The sequence below is a fragment of the Peromyscus californicus genome, unplaced genomic scaffold (assembly GCF_007827085.1).
Source record: "Peromyscus californicus insignis strain IS unplaced genomic scaffold, ASM782708v3 Scaffold_1__1_contigs__length_55948999, whole genome shotgun sequence".
NCBI lineage: Eukaryota > Metazoa > Chordata > Mammalia > Rodentia > Cricetidae > Peromyscus > Peromyscus californicus.
In genome coordinates, this window is record NW_026294492.1 from 50,701,263 (window position 1) to 50,721,952 (window position 20,690).

The 20,690-nt window shown below is 40.6% G+C and overlaps 1 protein-coding gene across 1 annotated transcript; it reads left to right on the forward strand.

Annotated features, from left to right (window-relative positions):
- Window positions 1–1,912: 1,912 nt before the first annotated feature.
- Window positions 1,913–17,569, forward strand: LOC128115825 (zinc finger protein 260-like). Its single transcript, XM_052746918.1, has 4 exons — window positions 1,913–2,040; window positions 11,381–11,507; window positions 11,715–11,775; window positions 15,264–17,569. Exons 1-4 carry the CDS (start codon window positions 1,990–1,992, stop codon window positions 17,452–17,454), a joined length of 2,430 nt encoding a protein of 809 aa, XP_052602878.1. The 5' UTR covers window positions 1,913–1,989; the 3' UTR covers window positions 17,455–17,569.
- Window positions 17,570–20,690: the final 3,121 nt, after the last annotated feature.

Sequence of the window (20,690 nt, forward strand, 5' to 3'; positions counted from 1 at the left end):
CTCTTCTGGCCTGCAGGGATGCATGCAGACAGAAAACTGTATACATAATAATTTAATTAAAAAAAAAAAGATGAGGTCAACTGAGTGCTAATGACCAGTTAGTATATCAAAAAGGGGATCTACGTTCTCAGTTCACATTCCTAGAAGTGCTTAGGTAAGAAGTTAAGGGGTCTATTGGTAAGGTTGTATAAGAAAGGAGGGTCTCACCCTAAATTGTACTAGAAATAAAGCTATCTGCCTGACCTAAAAGACAGGTGTAGTTTCATTCAGCCTTAGATGCTTGATAGGCTTTTTAGACAAATACGGTGTTAGGAGTTCTTTGGAAGCCCACAAGAAAATCATTTTAGGAACCGGCTAATATTAAGCCATGGCTTGACCTTTGGCAAAGTCCTTAACTTTTCCAAGTAGTAGCTTTAGTGATAGTAGCTGAATTCCATTACATTTTCCTGTGGCTTGCAGCAGAACTTGCCATTCAAGTGTTAGTGTGGCTTGCATGAAACTTCAGTGGAAGGCCTGCAGGCAGGACACAGGTTAAAACTCCTCCACAAAAGCAAGTTTCCATTTTCATATGTATTTTTGTTTGTTGAGGTTGGAGGTGGGCCCTTTGGGAGTCAGTCCATCCAAGGCTTTTTTCTGAGGCCCTGATGAAATCATCCAAGGGACACTAGTTCTGTGTGTTAGGCTAAGGACAGACATGGCGAAGTCTGTTCTGATATTTGAGCCACTGTGTTGAAGGAATCAAGGGTTCAAGACTCTTTAGCCTGAGGGGGTGTGGCTCTCAGTCCCTAGGTCACCAGGTGCTCAGCCTGAGGTCGCCTGTGTTCTTCTTGCCCTGCCCCCTCTCAAATGGTGTGTAAGAGCTGTACTTATTAAACTTGCTTAGCATGAGCCATTATTTTATGCAATATGTACTGCTTCATAACTTTCTATCTGCTCATTCCAGGTCGTTACCCTGTACACCTCCCCTTTGGGCCCCTAATTGCTGGTGTTTCAGGTCACAAGCTGGTTTAACCTTTTGATGTCCTTCCTGTCTCCACCTTCCCAAGTGCTGGCATGATAGGCCAGTGCCACCATAGAAAGCTGGGAAAGTGTTAGTGTTTGGATGGCAAGGTGCAGCTGAGAGAGGTGTGAGCAGTCGTGGGTGTTCCTTATTGAAATTGCTGGTGCCTGGTGGATGTCAATCAGGTGGTTTATATTTGAACTGGGTGGACTGGGTACCATTTCAGCTATGAGGGAGAGGGATCACTCCACTGCACATGGTTTAATGATCTTCATATGCTAGAGAGACCCGGTGGGCAGATGGAAAATTGTCTACTCAGTGAGGGACAAGTTCAGGGACCACTCTGCAGTCCAGGTGCAAGTTTCTGCTTCAATGCCAATCTCGGCAGGTCTGGTCTGTGACAGTTGGGAACTACAGAAGTGCATGTTTTTTTTTTTTAAGCTCGCCAAGCAGCGGTTCCTCCCCAACAGCTGCTGAGGATCTCGACTACAGGGTATTTTTTTTTTAAGAGATTTATTTATTTATTATTTATACAACATTCTGCCTCCATGTATGCCTGCTCGCCAGAAGAGGGCACCAGATCTCATTATAGATACTTGTGAGCCATCAAAGTGGTTGCTGGGAATTGAACTCAGAACCTCTGGAAGAGCCGTCAGTGCTAAAATGTGTAGCCCAGGCTGGCCACGAACACGTGATCCTACTGCTTCCGCCTCCTTCAGCAAATCCTACTGGCGAGCGCCACCACAATGGGCGAGCTGCAGCTTTTCACTGCACTGTCTCTAAGGGAGCTGTCCCTGTCACTCAGGCATCACTAGCCAATCATGGCCTCCAGATGGACCCAGTCAGAATGTGGGCGGGTACTTCCGTTCCCCCTTGGCGAAGGCTCCCGCAGCTCCGACTGAGGGAAGGGAGACCCTGGTGTTCTGTGTGCTGCGCTGTGACCCGCTGCCGGGAGCTTTGAGGAGAGCCCGGCGAGCTGGGAATCCGCCATGGTGATTGAGGGGCCGCCGTCCCCATGCGGGGAGGAGCCTTGGGAACAGGTGTGGGGTCCTCCTAGGGCTGTGGGAAACAGCCGCCCAACACAGTGAGGTCACATAAGGGCCATGCCACTTCCGGGAGCTGGGCGGGAACCGGCCGACCAAGTAATTACGTGGCACCCTCGGGTGCGCAGGCGCAGAGCATGGGAGGCGGGAAACCTTGTGTGGAAACATCCTTGTTGTCAACGTTATGGTGCAGGGCGCGTGTATGCGCTGTTTTTACTGTCTCCACCGAAGGCAGATTTGCTAATTCACAGAGCCCTGGTGTCTCTAGTGTCTTCTAGAAGTTCTGCACTTGTCACTGAACATTCAGGTGTAGGTAGATCTGTTTGCAGTTAATTCTGTGCAGGGTGTGAATTCTATGTCATTAACACATTTGCATGTAGATGCCAGGGTGGGCCAGTCACGTGTGTCAGTAAGGCCATTCTTTCTGGGTTTCCTGGCCTCCTGTGTCACAATTAACTCCATATTAATTGTGTTTTCATTTCTAAGTTTGCTCCCCTGTTCTGATGATCTCTTAATTCTTTCCCAGACAGTACAGTCTTCATTGCAGCTGTATGAGAAGTTTTAAATTCAGATGGTGTTAGAGTGTGTGCCGTTTATTTACCTAATCTTATGTCGATAATTTTTTCATTCATGATGACCTTTGTCATTAATTTTCTGTTGTTGGTATGAAAAATTGTTGGAGTTTTTACTGTATTGTTGCTGAATCTGTAGCTCAATTTTGTGCTGAAATAATATTGAGGCTTCCTGTCCGCAATCCTGGAATTTCTCTCCTTTTATTTAGTTCGTTGATTCTTTTTATTACAAATTTATAGCTTTGCCTACAGATATTAGTCACATTTCAATGTATTTCTGGCTGTTTTATCCATGGTGACACAAAAGTGATATGTGGATATGGTTTTATTTGTTTATTTAATTTTTTAGATGGGGTTTCTCTGTGTAACCTTGGTTGTCTTAGAACATTGTGTAGACCAGGCTGTTCTCGAACCCAGAGATCCACCTGCCTCTGCCTCTGGGATTAATGGTGTGTGCCACTATTCCTGGCAAGGGTGTGTGTTTTTAATTAGCGCTGTTTATTTATTTTATCCTATGTGTGTGACTGTTCTGCTTGCATAAATGTATGTTCATCGTGTGTGTGTTTGGTGCCCACAGAAGGTAGTAGGGGCATCAGATCCTCTGCAAGAGGATTTAGTGATGATTGTGTGCCACCAGGTTAGTGCTGGGACCAAACCCAGGACTTCTACAAGAGCAGTAAGTGGTGGTAACTGCTGAGCCATCTCTCCAGCCCTAAACTTGACAGATTTTCAAAACTTTATGTGTGTGCATGCACAAGTATATGCTGAAAAGCCAGTGTTAAGAGAGTTGAGGTTTGCTTAACAATCTGTCTTTGGGGGCTGTGAGATGACTCAGTATGTATGCTGGTTAGCTTTGGTCAGCTTGACACAAGGTAGAGTCACACTGGTCTGTAGGTAAACCTATAGGGTATTTTCTTGATTAGTGGTTGATGTAATAGGGCCCATCCCACTGTGGTTGGTGCCACCCTGGGCAGGTGGTCCTGAGTTCTATAAGGAATCAAACTGAGCAAGCCATGTTAGCAGGAGGGCAGTAATCAGCATTTCTCCAGGTTGAGAGCATATGTGGAGTGCATAAGCCTATTGTATATACAAGTTGGCAAATCTGTTTTTGGCCAGCTGCTCTTTGTGTGTTAGGTAGAGCTGGAGACTTTCTATTCCTAAGGAGAGTTTTCTCAATTAATCTCTAAGGGTGTGGTATGGTTTCTCATTGGGAAGGCACATTAATTCCAAAACAGTTACACCTTCCAGCTTTCAGAACAATATTTTAAGATAAGGTTTGTTATGTTGACTCTCTTTGCCTTGGTCCCAGTGTTTAGGCCCACAGGGCAATGACGCTGCTGTCCTTGGGACTCAGCCTCCTCAATTCTTCTTTTTTTTTTTTTTTTTTTAAGATTTATTTATTATGTAAACAATATTCCTCCTGCATGTTGCCTGCAGGCCAGAAGAGGGCACCAGATCTCATTATCGATGGTTGTGAGCCACCATGTGGTTGCTGGGAATTGAACTCAGGACCTCTGGAAGAACAGCCACTGCTCTTAACCTCTGAGCCACTTCACCAGCCCCTCAATTCTTCATTAAAGGTTTGCAGCAGCACACACTTTGTTTTCTTTTTTTTTTCCCCTTAGACAGAGTTTCTCTATGTAGCCTGGGCTGTTCTGGAACTCACAGTGTAGACCAGGCTGGCCTCGAACTCACAGAGATTCACCTGCCTGTGCCTCTTGAGTGCTGAGATTAAAGGCATGTGCCACCACCACCCTGCAAGTAGCACACACTTCTAAAACTACCCATTGGAGTCATGGGTGTCCATTGCACTAACAGGAATAGGATTTGTGTGTGGAGTATGGCTTCTCCATTGAGACCAGAATAGAAGGAGTAGTTTATTGTGTATACCACAGGGGGAAACAGACTAGGCCATAGCTGGATTGGATATTGTTTAAGTCAGTGAGCTGCAGGTGTCTCTGTTATGAAAAAGGACATGATTGGGCAGGTGAGTGCCTTTCTGTGTACTTTCCCAGTATGCATTAATTCATACCATGTGAATGAAGGAAAACCAAATTGGTGGGTGTACAGTTTGGGGAGGTTAGCCTGAGCCACTCAAATTTCTGATTGGACAATCCTCTCATGGTGGTAACTGTAAATCTGTTTGTCTCACTTCAATCAGGTGAGAGGATTAAGACACTGGGCATTTGGCTGTGGCTTGTGTATGAGCATACAGCACTCAGCAGCTAACATTTCACACAGGGCATGGTCATATGTCTCTCTTTTTTTTGAGCTGAGGATCGAACCCATGGCCTTGAGCTTGCTAGGCAAGCGCTTAACCACTGAGCTAAATCCTCAACTCCCATACAGTCTCCTATAAATGTGGACCCGAGTTCTGTGCAGGATGATGAGTATGGACCCGAGTTCTGTGCAGGATGATGAGTATAGATCTATTTGCATCCTCCTCCTCCTCCTCTTCCTCCTCCTTCTTCTTCTTTTTAAGATTTATTTATTTATAATGTATACAATGTTCTGTTTGCATGTATCCCTGCAGTCCAAAAGAGGGTTCCAGATCTTATTACAGATGGTTGTGAGCCACCATATGGGTGCTGGGAATTGAACTCAAGACCTCTGGAAGAATAGCCAGTGTTCTTAACCTCTGAGCCATCTCTCCAGCCCTATTTGCATTCTTCTACATGCAGACATCCAGTTTGACCAGCACCATTTGTTGAACATGCTGTTTTCCAGTGTGTATTTCTGGCTTCTTTATCAAAACCCAGGTGTCCATAGGTGTGTAGATTCATGCCTGGGTCTTCATTTTTATTTCTCTGATGGATGCGTCGGTTTTTATGCCAGTCCCATGTGGTTTTTATCACTATACCTCTGTAGTACAGCAGTGTAGAATGGTGAAACCTCCAGCAGTTCTTTTATTGTTCAGAATTGCTTGAGCTATGTTGGGTGTTTTTTTTTTCTATCTGAAGTTGAGGATTGTCCTTTTGAGGTCTGTAAAGATTGTGTTGGGATTTTGATGGGGATTGCATTGAGCAAGCAGATTGCTTTTGGTAGGATTGCCATTTTTACTATGTTAATCCTATCGATCTATGAGTGTGGGCGATCTTTCCATCTTTTCATATCTTCTTCAGGTTCTTTCTTCAAAGGCTTGAAGTTTTATGATACAAGCCTTTCACTTGCTTTGTTTCAGTTACCCCAAGATATTTTATATAATTCGAGGCAGTTTTGAAATGTGTCCTTCCCGTTTTCTTTCTTAGTTCCTTTGTCATTTGTACAATGGAGAGCTGTTTATTTTTGTGAGATAATTGTATATCCAGCTACTTTGCTGAAAGTGTTTATCAGCCATAGGAGTTCCTCTGTGGAATATTTTGGGCCACTTACATACACTATCACATCATCTACAAATAAATATTCTTTGACTTCTTTCTTTCCAATTTGTATCCCCTAGATCTCCTTTAGTTGTCTTATTGCTTTAGCTATGAATTCCAGATCTATATTGAATAGACATGGTGAGAGCAGACAGCATTGTCTTGTTCCTGATTTTAGGTGAATAACTTTGAGTTTCTCACCATTTAATTTGATGATGGCTATAGGCTTGCTGGAAATTGCCTTTATTTTGTTTAGGTATGTTTTTGTATCCCTTATCTCTGCAGGACTTTTATTATGAAGGGGTGTTGGATTTTTGTCAAAGGCCCTTTCTAATGAGATGATCCTGACTCAGTTGTTTTTTCTTAATCATTAACCTAAGCCATAGTCTGTATGCTCCTTAATAGAAACTCATGTGTTCTATCAGTGTGACACTTCCTTGTTTCATTTTTTTATCCTCTACAGCCTCTGCTTTCCCAGAGGCAGAGGCAGCATTTGATCCTATCTTTACCTGTGTTAATTTTTCCACTAAACTAACCTGCATCATAATCCCTTACTATATTTATTAAAGACCGTCAGTCATCAAAATCCCATTTAAACTAACACTATTGTTGTATAAAATCATTGCTTCAGTTAAACAGTACAGCTTAGGAGGAAGTCATCTTCATAATAATCCACAGGTAAAAATGCCCAGTACAACAGAATATTTCCAAGAATGATCATACTACATTAAGGGCGTTGGGGACCCCCACACCCATGCACACCATGCCAGATTCCAGAGAAAAATGGCAGTGGCAACCATACAAAGACACAGCAGTGGAAAGAAACATCCTGGGGCTGAGGCTCTCGGGGCCTTGCATATGTGAGATTCACCCATCAGAGTTTTATATCCTGGTGGGCCGATCCCCTGAAATCAGTTGCCATCTGCTGCTCCTCTGACATGGCTACTGCCAATTCCCCAACAGTATAACAGTTTGTCTCACATCAGCTATTCCATTAACTATTTCACTGTTTTATTTTATTGAGTCCAAAGTTCTGTAGAATGCTTGTGCCAGTCTCTAATGAACTCAGCAGTTTGGCTTTCTTTATGAAGGGCCAATCCAGCTGCTGTAGCATCAGTAGCAGCCAATGCAACAATGCCCATAACTACTGCAATAATCAGTCTAAGCATTCAATGTGTTTTTCTTAATATTCTTTCAGTGAGCTTTCTGCACTATGGTCATCACAGGTGAGTCTTGCCGGGCCCTTGATGACTTCACTGGCATCCAGACTGCTGGCCTTGCTCTAAGAATGTATAAACTTTCAGAGGTTACATCTAAAGACATACTAGAATTAACACAGGTATGAGGGTACAGTGTTCACAAGTGATGCTGTAATTATTAGGGTGCCATTGTACAGGCCCCTTCAGTAGCTGAATAGGTAATGGTACACATACTATAAAAGGATGGCTTTGATTTAGTCTAAATGACAAAGTTTCATCCTTAATGTTTAACCCTCCTGCCCACGCTTTAAGAGGGTGGAAGGTACTTGCTAATTTCTTCAAGTTAGTCTGAACTGAATTGCCAAATTGTAGGAGAGGACTTGACACTCCAACTCCATGCCATTGAATAGGTTCATTAACAGTAGAGCTAATTTCTACAGTTGCATTTGAACTATATTTGTGTCATCTTAATAATGAGTGAGAATGTTTTCCTTGAGGGGAGCCATAAAGGCTCCAATCTATGACATCTGCATGGGAGATACTAATTAGCACCCGAGGTTTCTCACCTTTACATGGTTGCCAATGTATCCAGTCAGATTCCTTGTTGGAAACCTACATCTCTCAGAATAGTAGATTTGTGGAACTAGTAGCGTTAATCTCCTGTCTTCTAAAACCAGATGCACGAAGAATATAAAACATATTATGATATTCTTGGGTAGTATTTACTATAGATAGCCACACTTGAAAGGTTATATTTACACATTGACTTCCATGTCCTATACAAATAGGAATTCCTTGCACCCCCACAGTATAATTCCTAATTTCTTTATTCTCCTCTGTAAACTGAGCAGGACCTTGTTTGTCATAAGGACCAGGTAGCCAAGAAGATTCATTAACCATCACAGGAATATGCACATCTCCCAACTTACTGCTAAGTTATTTGGAGGATTAGGAACATAGGCCCAATATGTATAGTTGGCCCTGATACCTGTATAGTTATCACAGATAGCATAGCAAGGAACAGGTTTGTAGCATCCTGAGGTTTCTGAGCCAGTGGAACTAATGCCTTCTCTTTGTCACACAAATTCTTTGTGGTTTTTTTTTTTTTTTCCTTTTTTTCAGAGACATGGTTTCTCTGTGTAGCTTTGGAGCCTGTCCTGGAACTCACTCTGTATCCCAGGCTGGACTCGAACTCACAGAGATCTGGCTGCCTCTACCTCCCGTTGCTGGGATTAAAGGAGTGGGCCACCACCACCCCGCAGTCACACAAATTCTTAAGCTGTGCGCAGGTGGGAGGCTCAGCCATCCCCTTCAAAGGCTTTTTTAGTCTATTTTCCCCCCAGAGGTATGTCATTCATCTCAGCAGCCAAAGTGTCTGAGAAATTCGTCTTGCTCATGCTGGACTTACTCAATTTTGACTGGATCCACAACCTTTTGTCTCCTGTAAAAACATAAGTTTGACCCCATTGTAACACTTTCCCTGGTTTTCATTTTGATGTTGAAACATCTTCAGCATTGCCACCTCCAAAGCCCCCGTCTTTCAGCTGCTGTTGTCTCTGTGTCATTAGTTTAAAAATTTTAAAGTTAAAAGGCATTATGCAGTCTATCTCTGGGGGTCCTCGTATCCTCCTTCTGTTTAAAAAGCATCTCCTTTAGTGTGTGATTATATCTTTTAACAATTGCTTGACCTGTAGGATTATGTAGTAACCTTGTAATGTGTTTTATGTTGTGTCAGAAAAAAAACTGTTTTATTTTACTGGAAACATAAGTTGGGCATTATCAGTTTTAATTTGTTTAATATGTCCATTACAGCCATTGTTTCTAATAAATGTGTAATTATAGAATCAGCCTTTTCAGAACTTAAGGTAAATAGATGTCCATTGAAATCTAGAGTGTGTATCAATGGTATGATGAATAAATTTGAAGTTTGTAAATTCTGTTAAGTGAAATACATCCATTTGTCCTTTTTATTATTATTATTATTATTATTATTATTATTATTATTATTATTTGTGTGTGTATACCTTTAGGATTAGTTCCTGCAGGTAATGGAATTGATTATAGAAAGAACATGTAGGACAGTTTTGTTTTTTAGATTAATTTCCTTATCTTGTTGCTAGGTAATGGAAAAAAATTGTCTTTAAGCCTTGGCTATTAGCATTTTTTTTTAAATGAAATTCAGAAGCTTCCAACACATTTCCTATCAGTAGTTGATCAAGTTTTAAATTTCCTTTTCTAATTGTCTAGCAACCCAGTATGAGACCGAATATGAGTGATATATGGTGGATAATATCTGACTCGGATTGACTGTTGTAGTTGCAAGAATAGCAAAGTCAGTTCTGAATTATCAGCAATAAGATTAGCAGTTTCTGTATGCAATACAACCCTTTCTGCATATAGAGAATTAGTAAGTATATTAAGAGATTCATAAAGTCTTATAAAACCATCAGAATGGCATATAATTCTGATTTCTGAACTGAAGCATATGGACTTTGAATTTTTTACTGATCTTTCCTGCTTTATAACTTGCCAATCCTAATTTATGTGTGTCAGTATAAAGTGTAAAAGCCCCAGAAATAGTGCTCTTTCACTATGCAAAGAGGAATCTATTCAGGGTTTTTTTGTTTATTTATAACTGAGGTCACTTACTTTTTGGACATTTGTTGTTAATTTTGCCTAAGAAATTACTACAAACTCTTTGTCAATCATCATTGGTCATCCATAATTGTATAACTTCAGCATTAGAATAGGTTACAGCACTCTCAGCTGGATTCATTTCTCAGCACTTATGAAGTCTTATTACTTCCCTTATAATTAATTTAGAAACCTTTTCTATACAGATTTTTAACATTTTACTCTGTTTGTGAGCTAGGAAGATTCAGTTTAAAAATAGTATCTTCCCTTTGCATAATGAGTCCACTAGGGGAGTGAGTGGAAGGTAAAATTACTAAAATACATTCAGTTGTGAGATCTACTAATCCAGAAAGGCATTTAGTAATTTTTGTTTTACTTGGGCCATTGTTATTTTCAGCTTTAGCTGTTAATTGTCTTGGATTGTTTAAATCTGAGTCACATTGTAAAATTTGAAACAAATTACATATTACTTGAATAGATAAAGTAATTTCAGACTGTAATTATCCCATAGGTTGAATTATGTTATAGCTCTCAGGATTTCTTCAGGAGGATAGTGCTCTATCTCCATTTGAGTTATCATGGCATATTCCTGAGCATGTAGAGTTAAGTCTAGGCCTTCACAACCACACTATCTAATAAGCTAACAACCTGCTCTGTTTCAGGATGTAACCTGTTCTGTTACTGTTTTTTATAGAATTTAACCAAGAATTTCCAGAGAGCAACTTGAAGAGCAGAGCCAAATCCGCAGTAACAGACAAGAGCATACCCAATAATATAGTTTAAAATCATAAATTTGTTCTTGAATTCACTTACTGTGAAAATTAAACATTCCTTTAAACTTAATTAGACATTCAAGAGAAGAGACATCTTACACACATTGAGTGACTAATATCTCTGGAAATTTAAACAGCATTGGCTTAGTACTTTATGCCTTGTCTGTAATTTTTTTTTGTTTGTTTGTTTTTTGTTTTTTCAAGACAGGGTTTCTCTCTGTAGTTTTGGTACCTGTCCTGGATCTCACTCTGTAGACCAGGCTGGCCTCGAACTCACAGAGATCTGCCTGGCTCTGCCTCCCCATCTCCCCATTGCTGGGATTAAAGGCGTGTGCCACCACTGCCCTGCTCGATTTTTTTTTTTTTAAACTAGAAGTTGGGCATTTCTCCTGCTGTGCCGTATTCTATTCTTTTTTTTTTTTTTTTTTTTTTTGTTTTGGTTTTTCGAGACAGGGTTTCTCTGTGTAGCTTTGTGCCTTTTCCTGGAACTTACTTGGTAGCCCAGGCTGGCCTCGAACTCACAGAGATCCGCCTGGCTCTGCCTCCTGAGTGCTGGGATCAAAGGCGTGCGCCACCACCGCCCGGCCCCGTATTCTATTCTTTAGGCACTGGAATGGAAGGTGTCATTCTCTTTTGATGTTTCCTTTTAAAATGAGTTGGTGACTGCATTTGAAATTTACTGACCAATGTCATTGAATTTTTTGAGCACACAGAATTATATAAATATATTCTCAATGAAGTGTACATTTGCAATTCAGTCTCATCATTTCAATTAAGAACATATATATGGGATATTTTAGGATGCAGTGACCTATGAGGATGTGCATGTGAACTTCACTCATGAAGAGTGGGCTTTGCTGGATTCTTCCCAGAAGAGTCTCTACAAAGATGTGATGCTGGAAACCTACTGGAACCTCACTTCTATAGGTAAGAATGTGAGCTTTCTGTCACTTTTTAGCTTAAGGGGACAAGCTTTTTTCTTTGGATTGGTGCTCTTCTGTGATTTCACATATGAAAGGGGGAGAATCTGGTGAATAAATCAGGCATGGTAGTAAGTTTCATGAAAGATAGTAATTTCAAGTGTGCCTAATTTCCAGTAATATATCACATACATTTTCTGGTACTGTATTTTAGGTTACAAATGGGAAGACCATAATATTGAAGAACATTGTCAGTGCTGTAGAAGAATTGAAAGGTAATTTTCATGTGCAAGCTTGTATATATGTATGTCTGTGATAAATATCAGATTCCCGGTTGCTGGCTTCCTCCATCACTGATGCAATAAGTCAAATCAAACCAAATTAATAAATCCAGATTTAATAAACAGAGCATAGCAAAGCAAAGCACTCCAGGGTCTCTCAGGAAGGCATGAGACAGAATAGGAGAGTACCCATGGCAGATCTATGGGCCAGGTCTTATATAGCCAGTAGGCATGGGCATCGTCCCAGACATCCCTAGGTGGAGGAGCCGCTAGTAGTGGGCTTTGTGGAATGGCTCCCTGAACTAGAGATTCCAAACTCCCAAACTTTTTGGGTCTATATGGGTGCAGGTTCAAGTCTCTATTTCCTGCTGGCATGGAATGATGTGGGGAGGGAGTGGGTAGGATTTGGGTGGGCCCATGATCAGTAGGGGTTATGGGTGGAGCAGCATTTGGATAGCTGCCATCCAGGAGACCTCAGGAACCTGTTTTTTTCTTTTCCAGACATGGTTTCTCTGTGTAGCTTTGGTACCTTTCTGGGAACTCACTGTGCAGCCAGGCTGGCCTTGAATTCACTGAGGTCTGCCTGCCTCTGCCCCCTGAGTGCTGGGATTAAAGGTGTGTGCCACCACCTCTAGGCACAGGAATCTGTTCTTAAGGAGACAGAATGCAGGGTGCTAGGAGAAAAAAATAGATTATTATCACCGTCCCTCTGAATGGGGCTACCCATTGGTAGTAGGAAGACTGCCAGAAAGAATGGAACTGAGAAGTGTCCTGGTTGTACAAAGGGTGAATGAACGAGGCATGAGGGTAGATATGGCCTTATTTGGGACATCTTGGAAACCTAGGTTTCAGTTGCTGGTTAGTTGCCCACTTGTGCCTAGAGAGGTGATATCAGCAGTGAAGTCATAGGAGCTTGGGGAGATGGCATGGCAAATCTAGGGATGATGTATTCCAGGAGTACTGGAGCCATAGCATCTGCTGTTTCCCTGGAGGTTTGGAGAATATCCATCCTGTGAATGTGTCATAAGAGTTAAGAGATATGGATCTTTTTATGAGTGGGCAGTTGGATGAAATCAACCTGTTATTATTCCCCCAGTTGGTGCCCTTGATTGGTTTGCATCTTTGGAGCTGTTGCAGGGCTGGTGTATGTGGAGGGCCCCTAAGGGTTTGGCCTTGGCCCAGGCAGGAAGAGTGAACCTACAGAATATGCTCAAAAGTGGGTGCGGTCAAATTAGCCTCTGGAAAGTAATATTAGTTTCCATCAGGCCAGACTTCTTTACAAAGCATCAGAACCCTTTTCCCAGGAACCTTCAGGTGTATTTAAAACTACTGGAACAGATTTATATCTTGGTGTCATGGTAAAGATCTATGGCCTTGGGTTAAGGCATGAACAGTTTTAAGTCTAAATTCACTGACAGTGGAGTTTGAGTGAGTGAAGGAGGAGGGAGTTGAACATGCCTGCAGGGTCCTATATCCTCTCTAATGCTAACCTATCTCTAAAAGCTGGACCAGTAAAATCCACCGAAATTCAAGGACCCCTGAAGACTGTTAGTAATCAGGGCTCTGTCAGTTTATCAAAACTGTATTTATCAAAGCTAAAACTTTGAACTTCTGAAGTTATATCTGAAACCAGTTTATCCTGTACCATGGAGTCTGTGAATGAAGCATACCTGTCTGTATTTTTTATAGGAAACTTACTAATGAACTACTAAGGTGCTTGTAGCCTTGGGATTGAGGGTGCTGTTAAACTGGCAAATCTCTTAGTACCCTGGTCATCAACACCATCAGATCTGAGAAGGATAAGTAAATGAGCAGGAGTGAGCGAGCTTTTCATTTACCCAGGCAGTCCCCAGTCTCTCTGTGGTCACTGGGGGACAAGTCCCAGAGGTAGCACTTGTTTAGATGCCAAGTCCAGAGGATCTGACAGATTTTCTGTGGAGTAGAAATTTGGGAGATCGGCCTACCTGTCTTAGCAGAGTGACACAAATGTTCCCCCATTGCTCCGCTTATTCACAATCTGGACATGATCTCAGCAGCAGTTAAAGGTGTAAAGCAGCTTTTTGCTGTGTGGCTGACTTTGTTACATTTGAAGCAAGCCTCCAGGTGGAAGTTCTTCTGTGGCCCTCCATCTTCTTGGAGAAGATACAGGATGCTTCCAGTTGTTGGCATGTCTGTCATAAAAAGATTTTATATTAAATGCCATATTCTCAGATCTCTAAGGGTGTTTGAGAATGTTAGGTACATCTAAATTAGACAAATGTTGTTTAGGTTAAATTTGAAGGCATATATAAGTTAAGTCTGGTCATACAGTTTACCTAATTAGTTACAGTTTACCAATGTTAGTAAGAGCAAGAAGATTTAGTCTGTAGTTTTTAGCGATGATCCTAAGATATACAGGACAAAACTAAGTTTTAAAGTTGCAAACAATTTAGTTTCAATATCAATTGTCAAAACCAGCATTGTTTTAAAACTGTTTTCATAAAACTTGTTTTTAGGCCAGGACAGGTGGCGGTGATGGTGGTGGTGACTGTGAAGGTGGAGATAGCTCTGGTGGGAAGGACGAAAGGAGGAGGGACCAAACAGAACAAACTGACTGGAGACATTTATGTAGTAGTTCAGGGTGTTAGAGCAGACAGGAACAGAGAGAACAGACAGGAACAGGACAGGAATTATCAAACAGAAATGTATCCTAACCACAGGAATTATCAAACAGAAATATATCCTAACCCAATTCTGTTGGAGACGTAATGTCTCCTTGGTGGACCCAGTCCAAGTAGTTACCCTTACTAGAGATGGTAGTGAAGTATCTTTAACCTCAATCAAAATGGCGGCTGGCTACCTGGTCACACTTCCTAAAGATGGCGGTCATTCCTAAAGATGGAAGTCGTTCACCTCTCTCTCTGACCTTATCCAAAATTGCACCTGCCCAGGTGGCTTGCTGCCTGTAATTAGAGTAGTGGTAGACCACGTGATGCTCTCCAGCACAGTTTCAATCTGGAGTCACAAGCCTTATAGGTTTTAAAACATCCAATTAGCAAGACACATTCAGGACATATAAACTCAGGCATTCAAAACCTGTCAGAAACACACATGTGTGGCCACACCATTCACACATTTCCACCAACACATTTAAGGACAAGACAAGGAAACATGCCACAACAGATGTGACAGGTTCAATCTTAGCCATGTATGAGGACTGTCCATCCACTTACTGTCATGCCTTCCATTTATCATATAAGGTATACACAATGATGAGGAGATTGGGTATGTCCAAGACCTTTTATAAGTAAAGCTTCCTTATTAAAGCTAGTGTTCTTCATTTTCATGTAGTGAGTGATTTAACATAGTTTAATGAGAGGAGCACTTTATGAGTGACTTGGAGATGTAGAAACATGAATCTCTATTCCACATCTGTATGACAAACAAAACATTTGACTATGGGAATGCAATGTGAAAACCCTTTATTTGTTATCTTCCTTTAGCAGGTGTGTCATCTGTCCCTCTGGACACAATCCATGTGAGCATAAGGGATATGGAAAGAAGCATTGTAGTTCTGTCTCTCTCAGAACAAGTGGAAGGTATATGGTAGTCCCCACTATGAGAAGACATGATGACTGTGATACAAGTTTACAATTAACTGGTTTTCCAACTTCAGTGGGAATTCATCAACAAACTTCCATTGGAAAAAAACCTTATGAGTACCAGGAATATGGAAATTCATCTCTCTCTTCTGTTTCACTGTGTATATGTAGTGTGGCTCTCAGTATAAGAAAATGTTATAAATACAATCAGTGTGGTCCAACTCTGAGTTCTTCAAGTTCTCTTCAAGGATGTGAAAAAACTCATATGTTAAGAGAAAATAATAAATGTGAGTCATCTACCAAAGGCTTTAGCCATTACAGGCGTCTTCAAACACACCAAACACCCAATAATGAAGAGAATCTATATGAATATAATCAATGTGATAAAGTCTTTAGATGTGATTGGTCGTTAAAACACCAAAGAACACATTTGGAAGGAAAACCCTGTGATTATAATCAAAGATATAAAGGCTTTGCATGTCACAGTCTTCATCAAGTACATAGAATTCAAACTAGGGAGAAAAGGTATGAATCTCAGCAATGTGATAAAGCCTTTGCATGTCCCATAATACATAATAGAAGTTACACTGGAGAGAAACCCTATAAATGCAATCAGTGTGGTAAATCCTTTAGAGGGAACAATCATCTTCTCTGTCATGAAAGAATTCATACTGGAGAGAAACCCTATGAATGTCATGAATGTGGTAAAGCTTTTGCACAAAAGAGTTATCTTCTCAGTCATGAAAGAATTCATAATGGAGAGAAACCTTATGCATGTAATCAATGTGGTAAAGCCTTTCCATATAATAGTCTTCTTCTCACTCACTTAAAAATTCATACTGGAGAGAAACCCTATGAATGTAATCAATGTGGCAAATGCTTTGCACAGAAGAGTAATCTTCTCAGTCATGAAAGAATTCATACCGGAAAGAAACCCTATGAATGTAATCAATGTGGTAAAGCCTTTCCATATAATAGTCTTCTTCTCACTCACTTAAAAATTCATACTGGAGAGAAACCCTATGAATGTAATCAATGTGGCAAACGCTTTGCACAGAAGAGTTATCTTCTCAGTCATGAAAGAATTCATACCGGAGAGAAACCCTATGAATGTAATCAATGTGGTAAAGCCTTTGCTCAAAAGAGTCATCTTCTCTGTCATGAAAGAATTCATAATGGTGAGAAACCCTATGAATGTAATCAATGTGGTAAAGCCTTTGCATTGAAGAGTCATCTTCACAGTCATGAAAGAATTCATAATGGTGAGAAACCCTATGAATGTAATCAATGTGGTAAAGCCTTTGTACAGAAGAGTCATGTTCTCAGTCATGTAAGAATACATACTGGAGAGAAACCCTATGAATGTAATGAATGTGGTAAAACCTTTGCAGAGAAGAGAAATCTTAACAGACATAAAATAATTCATACTGGAGAGAAACCCTATGAATGTAATCAATGTGGTAAAGCCTTTGCAGAGAAGAGAAATCTTCTCATTCATGTAAGAATGCATACTGGAGAGAAACCCTATGAATGTAATGAATGTGGTAAAGCCTTTGCAGAGAAGAGAAATCTTCACAGACATGAAATAATTCATACTGGAGAGAAACCATATGAATGTAATGAATGTGGTAAAACCTTTACACAGAAGAGTCATCTTCATACTCATGCAGTTCTTCATACTGGAGAGAAACCCTATAAATGTAATCAATGTGGTAAAGCCTTTGCATTGAAGAGTCATCTTCACAGTCATGAAAGAATTCATAATGGTGAGAAACCCTATGAATGTAATCAATGTGGTAAAGCCTTTGCATTGAAGAGTCATCTTCACAGTCATGAAAGAATTCATAATGGTGAGAAACCCTATGAATGTAATCAATGTGGTAAAGCCTTTGTACAGAAGAGTCATTTTCTCAGACATGTAAGAATACATACTGGAAAGAAACCCTATGAATGTAATGAATGTGGTAAAACCTTTGCAGAGAAGAGAAATCTTAACAGACATAAAATAATTCATACTGGAGAGAAACCCCTGAATGTAATCAATGTGGTAAAGCCTTTGCAGAGAAGAGAAATCTTCACAGACATGAAATAATACATACTGGAGAGAAACCCTATGAATGTAATCAATGTGGTAAAGACTTTGCAGAGAAGAGAAATCTTCACAGACATGAAATAATTCATACTGGAGAGAAACCATATGAATGTAATGAATGTGGTAAAACTTTTGCACGGAAGAGCCATCTTCACAGTCATGAAAAAATTCATACTGGACTGTACCATATGGATGTAATCGTGGTAATTTCAGATGTGATCTTCCATGTGGGTGCTGCAAACTGAATGTCTACAGGACGTATCTGCTAGAGTCCAGCTCCAAAGGGGTTCAGGTCCCTAAGAGGAGATCGGCATTAGCAAAGGAAGGAGACGGCCATGATCTTAGCGTTAATCAGCATGGCTTCTGCTTTATTGAAAAAGGACTATACCCTTTATGCTGTATAACTGAATCTCAGTTTAGACTAAAGCAAGGTTAAAAACAGACTTGATGATTCCAGGCTAAAAGCAGCTATCAACCTCATCACAGCATTTTTCTTGAGGCAAAAGTGATAAATTCAGCAAGTATCTAAATGCCTTTGTGGATGTGAGCCCATTGTTTTCTTCCAGTGTGCTTTCATCCTTGGAACTAGGTATGCCCAGTTATTAAATCATTTTTTCTATTCTTGGTGTACTCGGGGATACAATGGGGATTCTTGTGTGAGAGTAGGCATCGTTATCATGTTATATGGTTCCATGGTGGTGGGGATATTTTCTATGAATTTTGTTTCAAGGACTGCCTATGTATACATTCTCATCTTCCATTGTAGCTCACAAAAAAATTCCTACAGTAAAAGAGATAAGGAGACCTCATCACATATAGTGAGAATTATTAAAATTGAAATAAAATGATGCCGGATAATTAAGATCTGCAATGTCAAAATGCTGGACCTTTGTCAAGTAGTAATGGTCACTGTGCAGTCCACCCTAGGTACTAAACTGCTAAACCATCTCTCATCCCTTTTTCTTTTAATTTTCAATTTATGATTTTTGTCTTAGTGAGTGCACATGGATAGTATAGTTTGAAATGAGATAAAAGCCTGTGTTACCCAGTTCTTACTTTCTACCATTTAGGTTCTGAGGACCACACCAGGTCCATCAGTCTTGGTTCCAAGTACCTTTACCTGTTGAACCATGCCACGATATCCACTGAGCCCTGATATTTTTTTGTTAATTTTTTTTTTTAAAAGAGACTGATGAAGTTCAGGCTGACCTTGAACTTAAGACCTTTCTGGTTCCACCTCATTACTAGCATGACAGGTTTCACTACGATGTTGTTTATGCAGAGGTCTTGTGTGTGCTAAGCAACCGTTCTATCCAAGGAGAGCCATCTGATATGAAAGCATTGATGTAGCCAGTTCTTCATACACTGAGGGCCACACTGAGACCCTGCCCCAAAACCAAACCAAAACTGCCAACAAACACAAAATTAGAAAACAAAACAAAACTGTGTGTGTGTTTTGAGACAGAGTCTGTCTCAGTTGCCTAGGCTGTCCTAGAACTCACACTGTAGCCCTTGATTCCTGCCCCTTGGTCTTGGCTGCTTAAGTACCTGGAGAACGGGGCTGGACTAGTGAGTGAGCAAGCCAGAGCACAGAAAGGCCTAAGAAATTTATCCACATTAAAAATATGGGAAACATATTTACAATGGGGGATATTTGGTCTATGACAACACATTAGGCAGTCTGAAAATGGAACAATTTACAAGGGATAATTAATGTTGATGGGTTTTACATAATGTCAATAATGAATATTATTTGTTGGGTCATTTTTATTTTAGCATTAAAAAGGTTGTTTAATTTGAGTGCCAAGATAAAGGTTTTAGAAAAACTTGTTAAAACAAATCATAGAGAAATTCAGACCCAGACAGAAGAATTTAAATGTGAACCTATCTCAGCATTGAATTATACGGTTACAGAGAAACAGCCTGTTTTCAAACAATCAATCTATCAAGTACCCTTACAGGAACTGCCAAATGCTTCAAGGCTGTATACAAGCTAACTGGATTCCAGTGGAAATGTTAGATTTGAGGAGATTTAAAGACGCTATAGTCTCATATTGTATGCATTCCCCACTTGTAAAGCAGATGTTAAACTGTTGGCCTACTTATAATAGAATTATTCTCTCAGGACTAGAAAGATTTGGTTACAGCTGTCCTAGAGGCTGGGCCACAGTTACAATGAAGAACCTGGTGGAAAGAGGAGGCTAAGACTATAGAACAATGATGTAGGGCTAGTGGTTTTGAAATTTCCCAAGATCAATTTTTTGGAGAAGGTGATTAATGGAATTTTCCCAAGTTCCAGCTGTGAGAAAATCCTGCCAGAGTTTCTTTCCACAGGAAAAGATGCTGTGTTGGGTGTGGGGAATCCGAGGGAAAAGAATCTATGTACACTATGCTCTTTTGTCTGTTTACTTTATGACAAAACTCTATCTATACAGCTTCAGTTCTGTCCTGACTCTCCGTTCCTCTATGTCCCTACCTTTTCTGTCCCCTCATAACCCTGGTAATGACTAAGCCCTTATGTTTTTGGTTTCATCTTTGTCCTCTGTTCCTTCAACCTCCCCCTTCCATCCTGGGTCCTTACCCCTGGCCCTGATAAACTCTACAAGAGATCTGCTTTACCCTCTACAGAATCTCTATTCCTCTCTTCTGTGTGTGCTTGTGGAATTCTGCTCCAGTCCTTAGTGTGCCTGGTTATGCAAAAAACGTTATTGTCCTCAATCTGGCTGCCATGCCCCTGGCCTGAAGGAAGGGGATAATCAGAACCTCATTGGCACAAGAAACAAAGCTATACATCTAGGAGCCAGGTTGCCTCTGAATGGACATTTTACCTTAGTTTAGGGGCTTCAGGCACCAGGCAGGTGCTCTGGTAGCCATTCTGTTCCTTGCTTGTCTTTCAATGCTTTGTTTGGGGCTGGCCCTATCTTTGGATGTGGCTCAAAGGAAATATTTGCAAAAGACATATACCCAATTCAAATGCTAAAATAGGGAGTCAGGAGCTCAGGCAGAAATTTGTGCCTATGTGACTTTATCCAAGTAGTTTGAGCATATATGCCTGAGACGGTGGTTCACACACACAGGTTCGACAATTATGAGCACAAGGAATTCATAGCAAGATGCAGCTGAATATTGAAGCTGTATAACACCAAATGTTTGTTGATAAATGACTTCCCATTTGACGGACCATGGGTTGGTCAAAGTATATACTTTTGTATACAACTGGACTCCCTGTATCATTT

Coding starts and splice junctions, on each gene's coding strand:
- LOC128115825 (XM_052746918.1), top strand. CDS start 1,990: ATGGTGATTGAGGGGCCGCCGTCCCCATGCGGGGAGGAGCCTTGGGAA. Junction 2,041..11,380: donor GGGAGGAGCCTTGGGAACAG/GTGTGGGGTCCT, acceptor GGGATATTTTAG/GATGCAGTGACCTATGAGGA. Junction 11,508..11,714: donor CTGGAACCTCACTTCTATAG/GTAAGAATGTGA, acceptor ACTGTATTTTAG/GTTACAAATGGGAAGACCAT.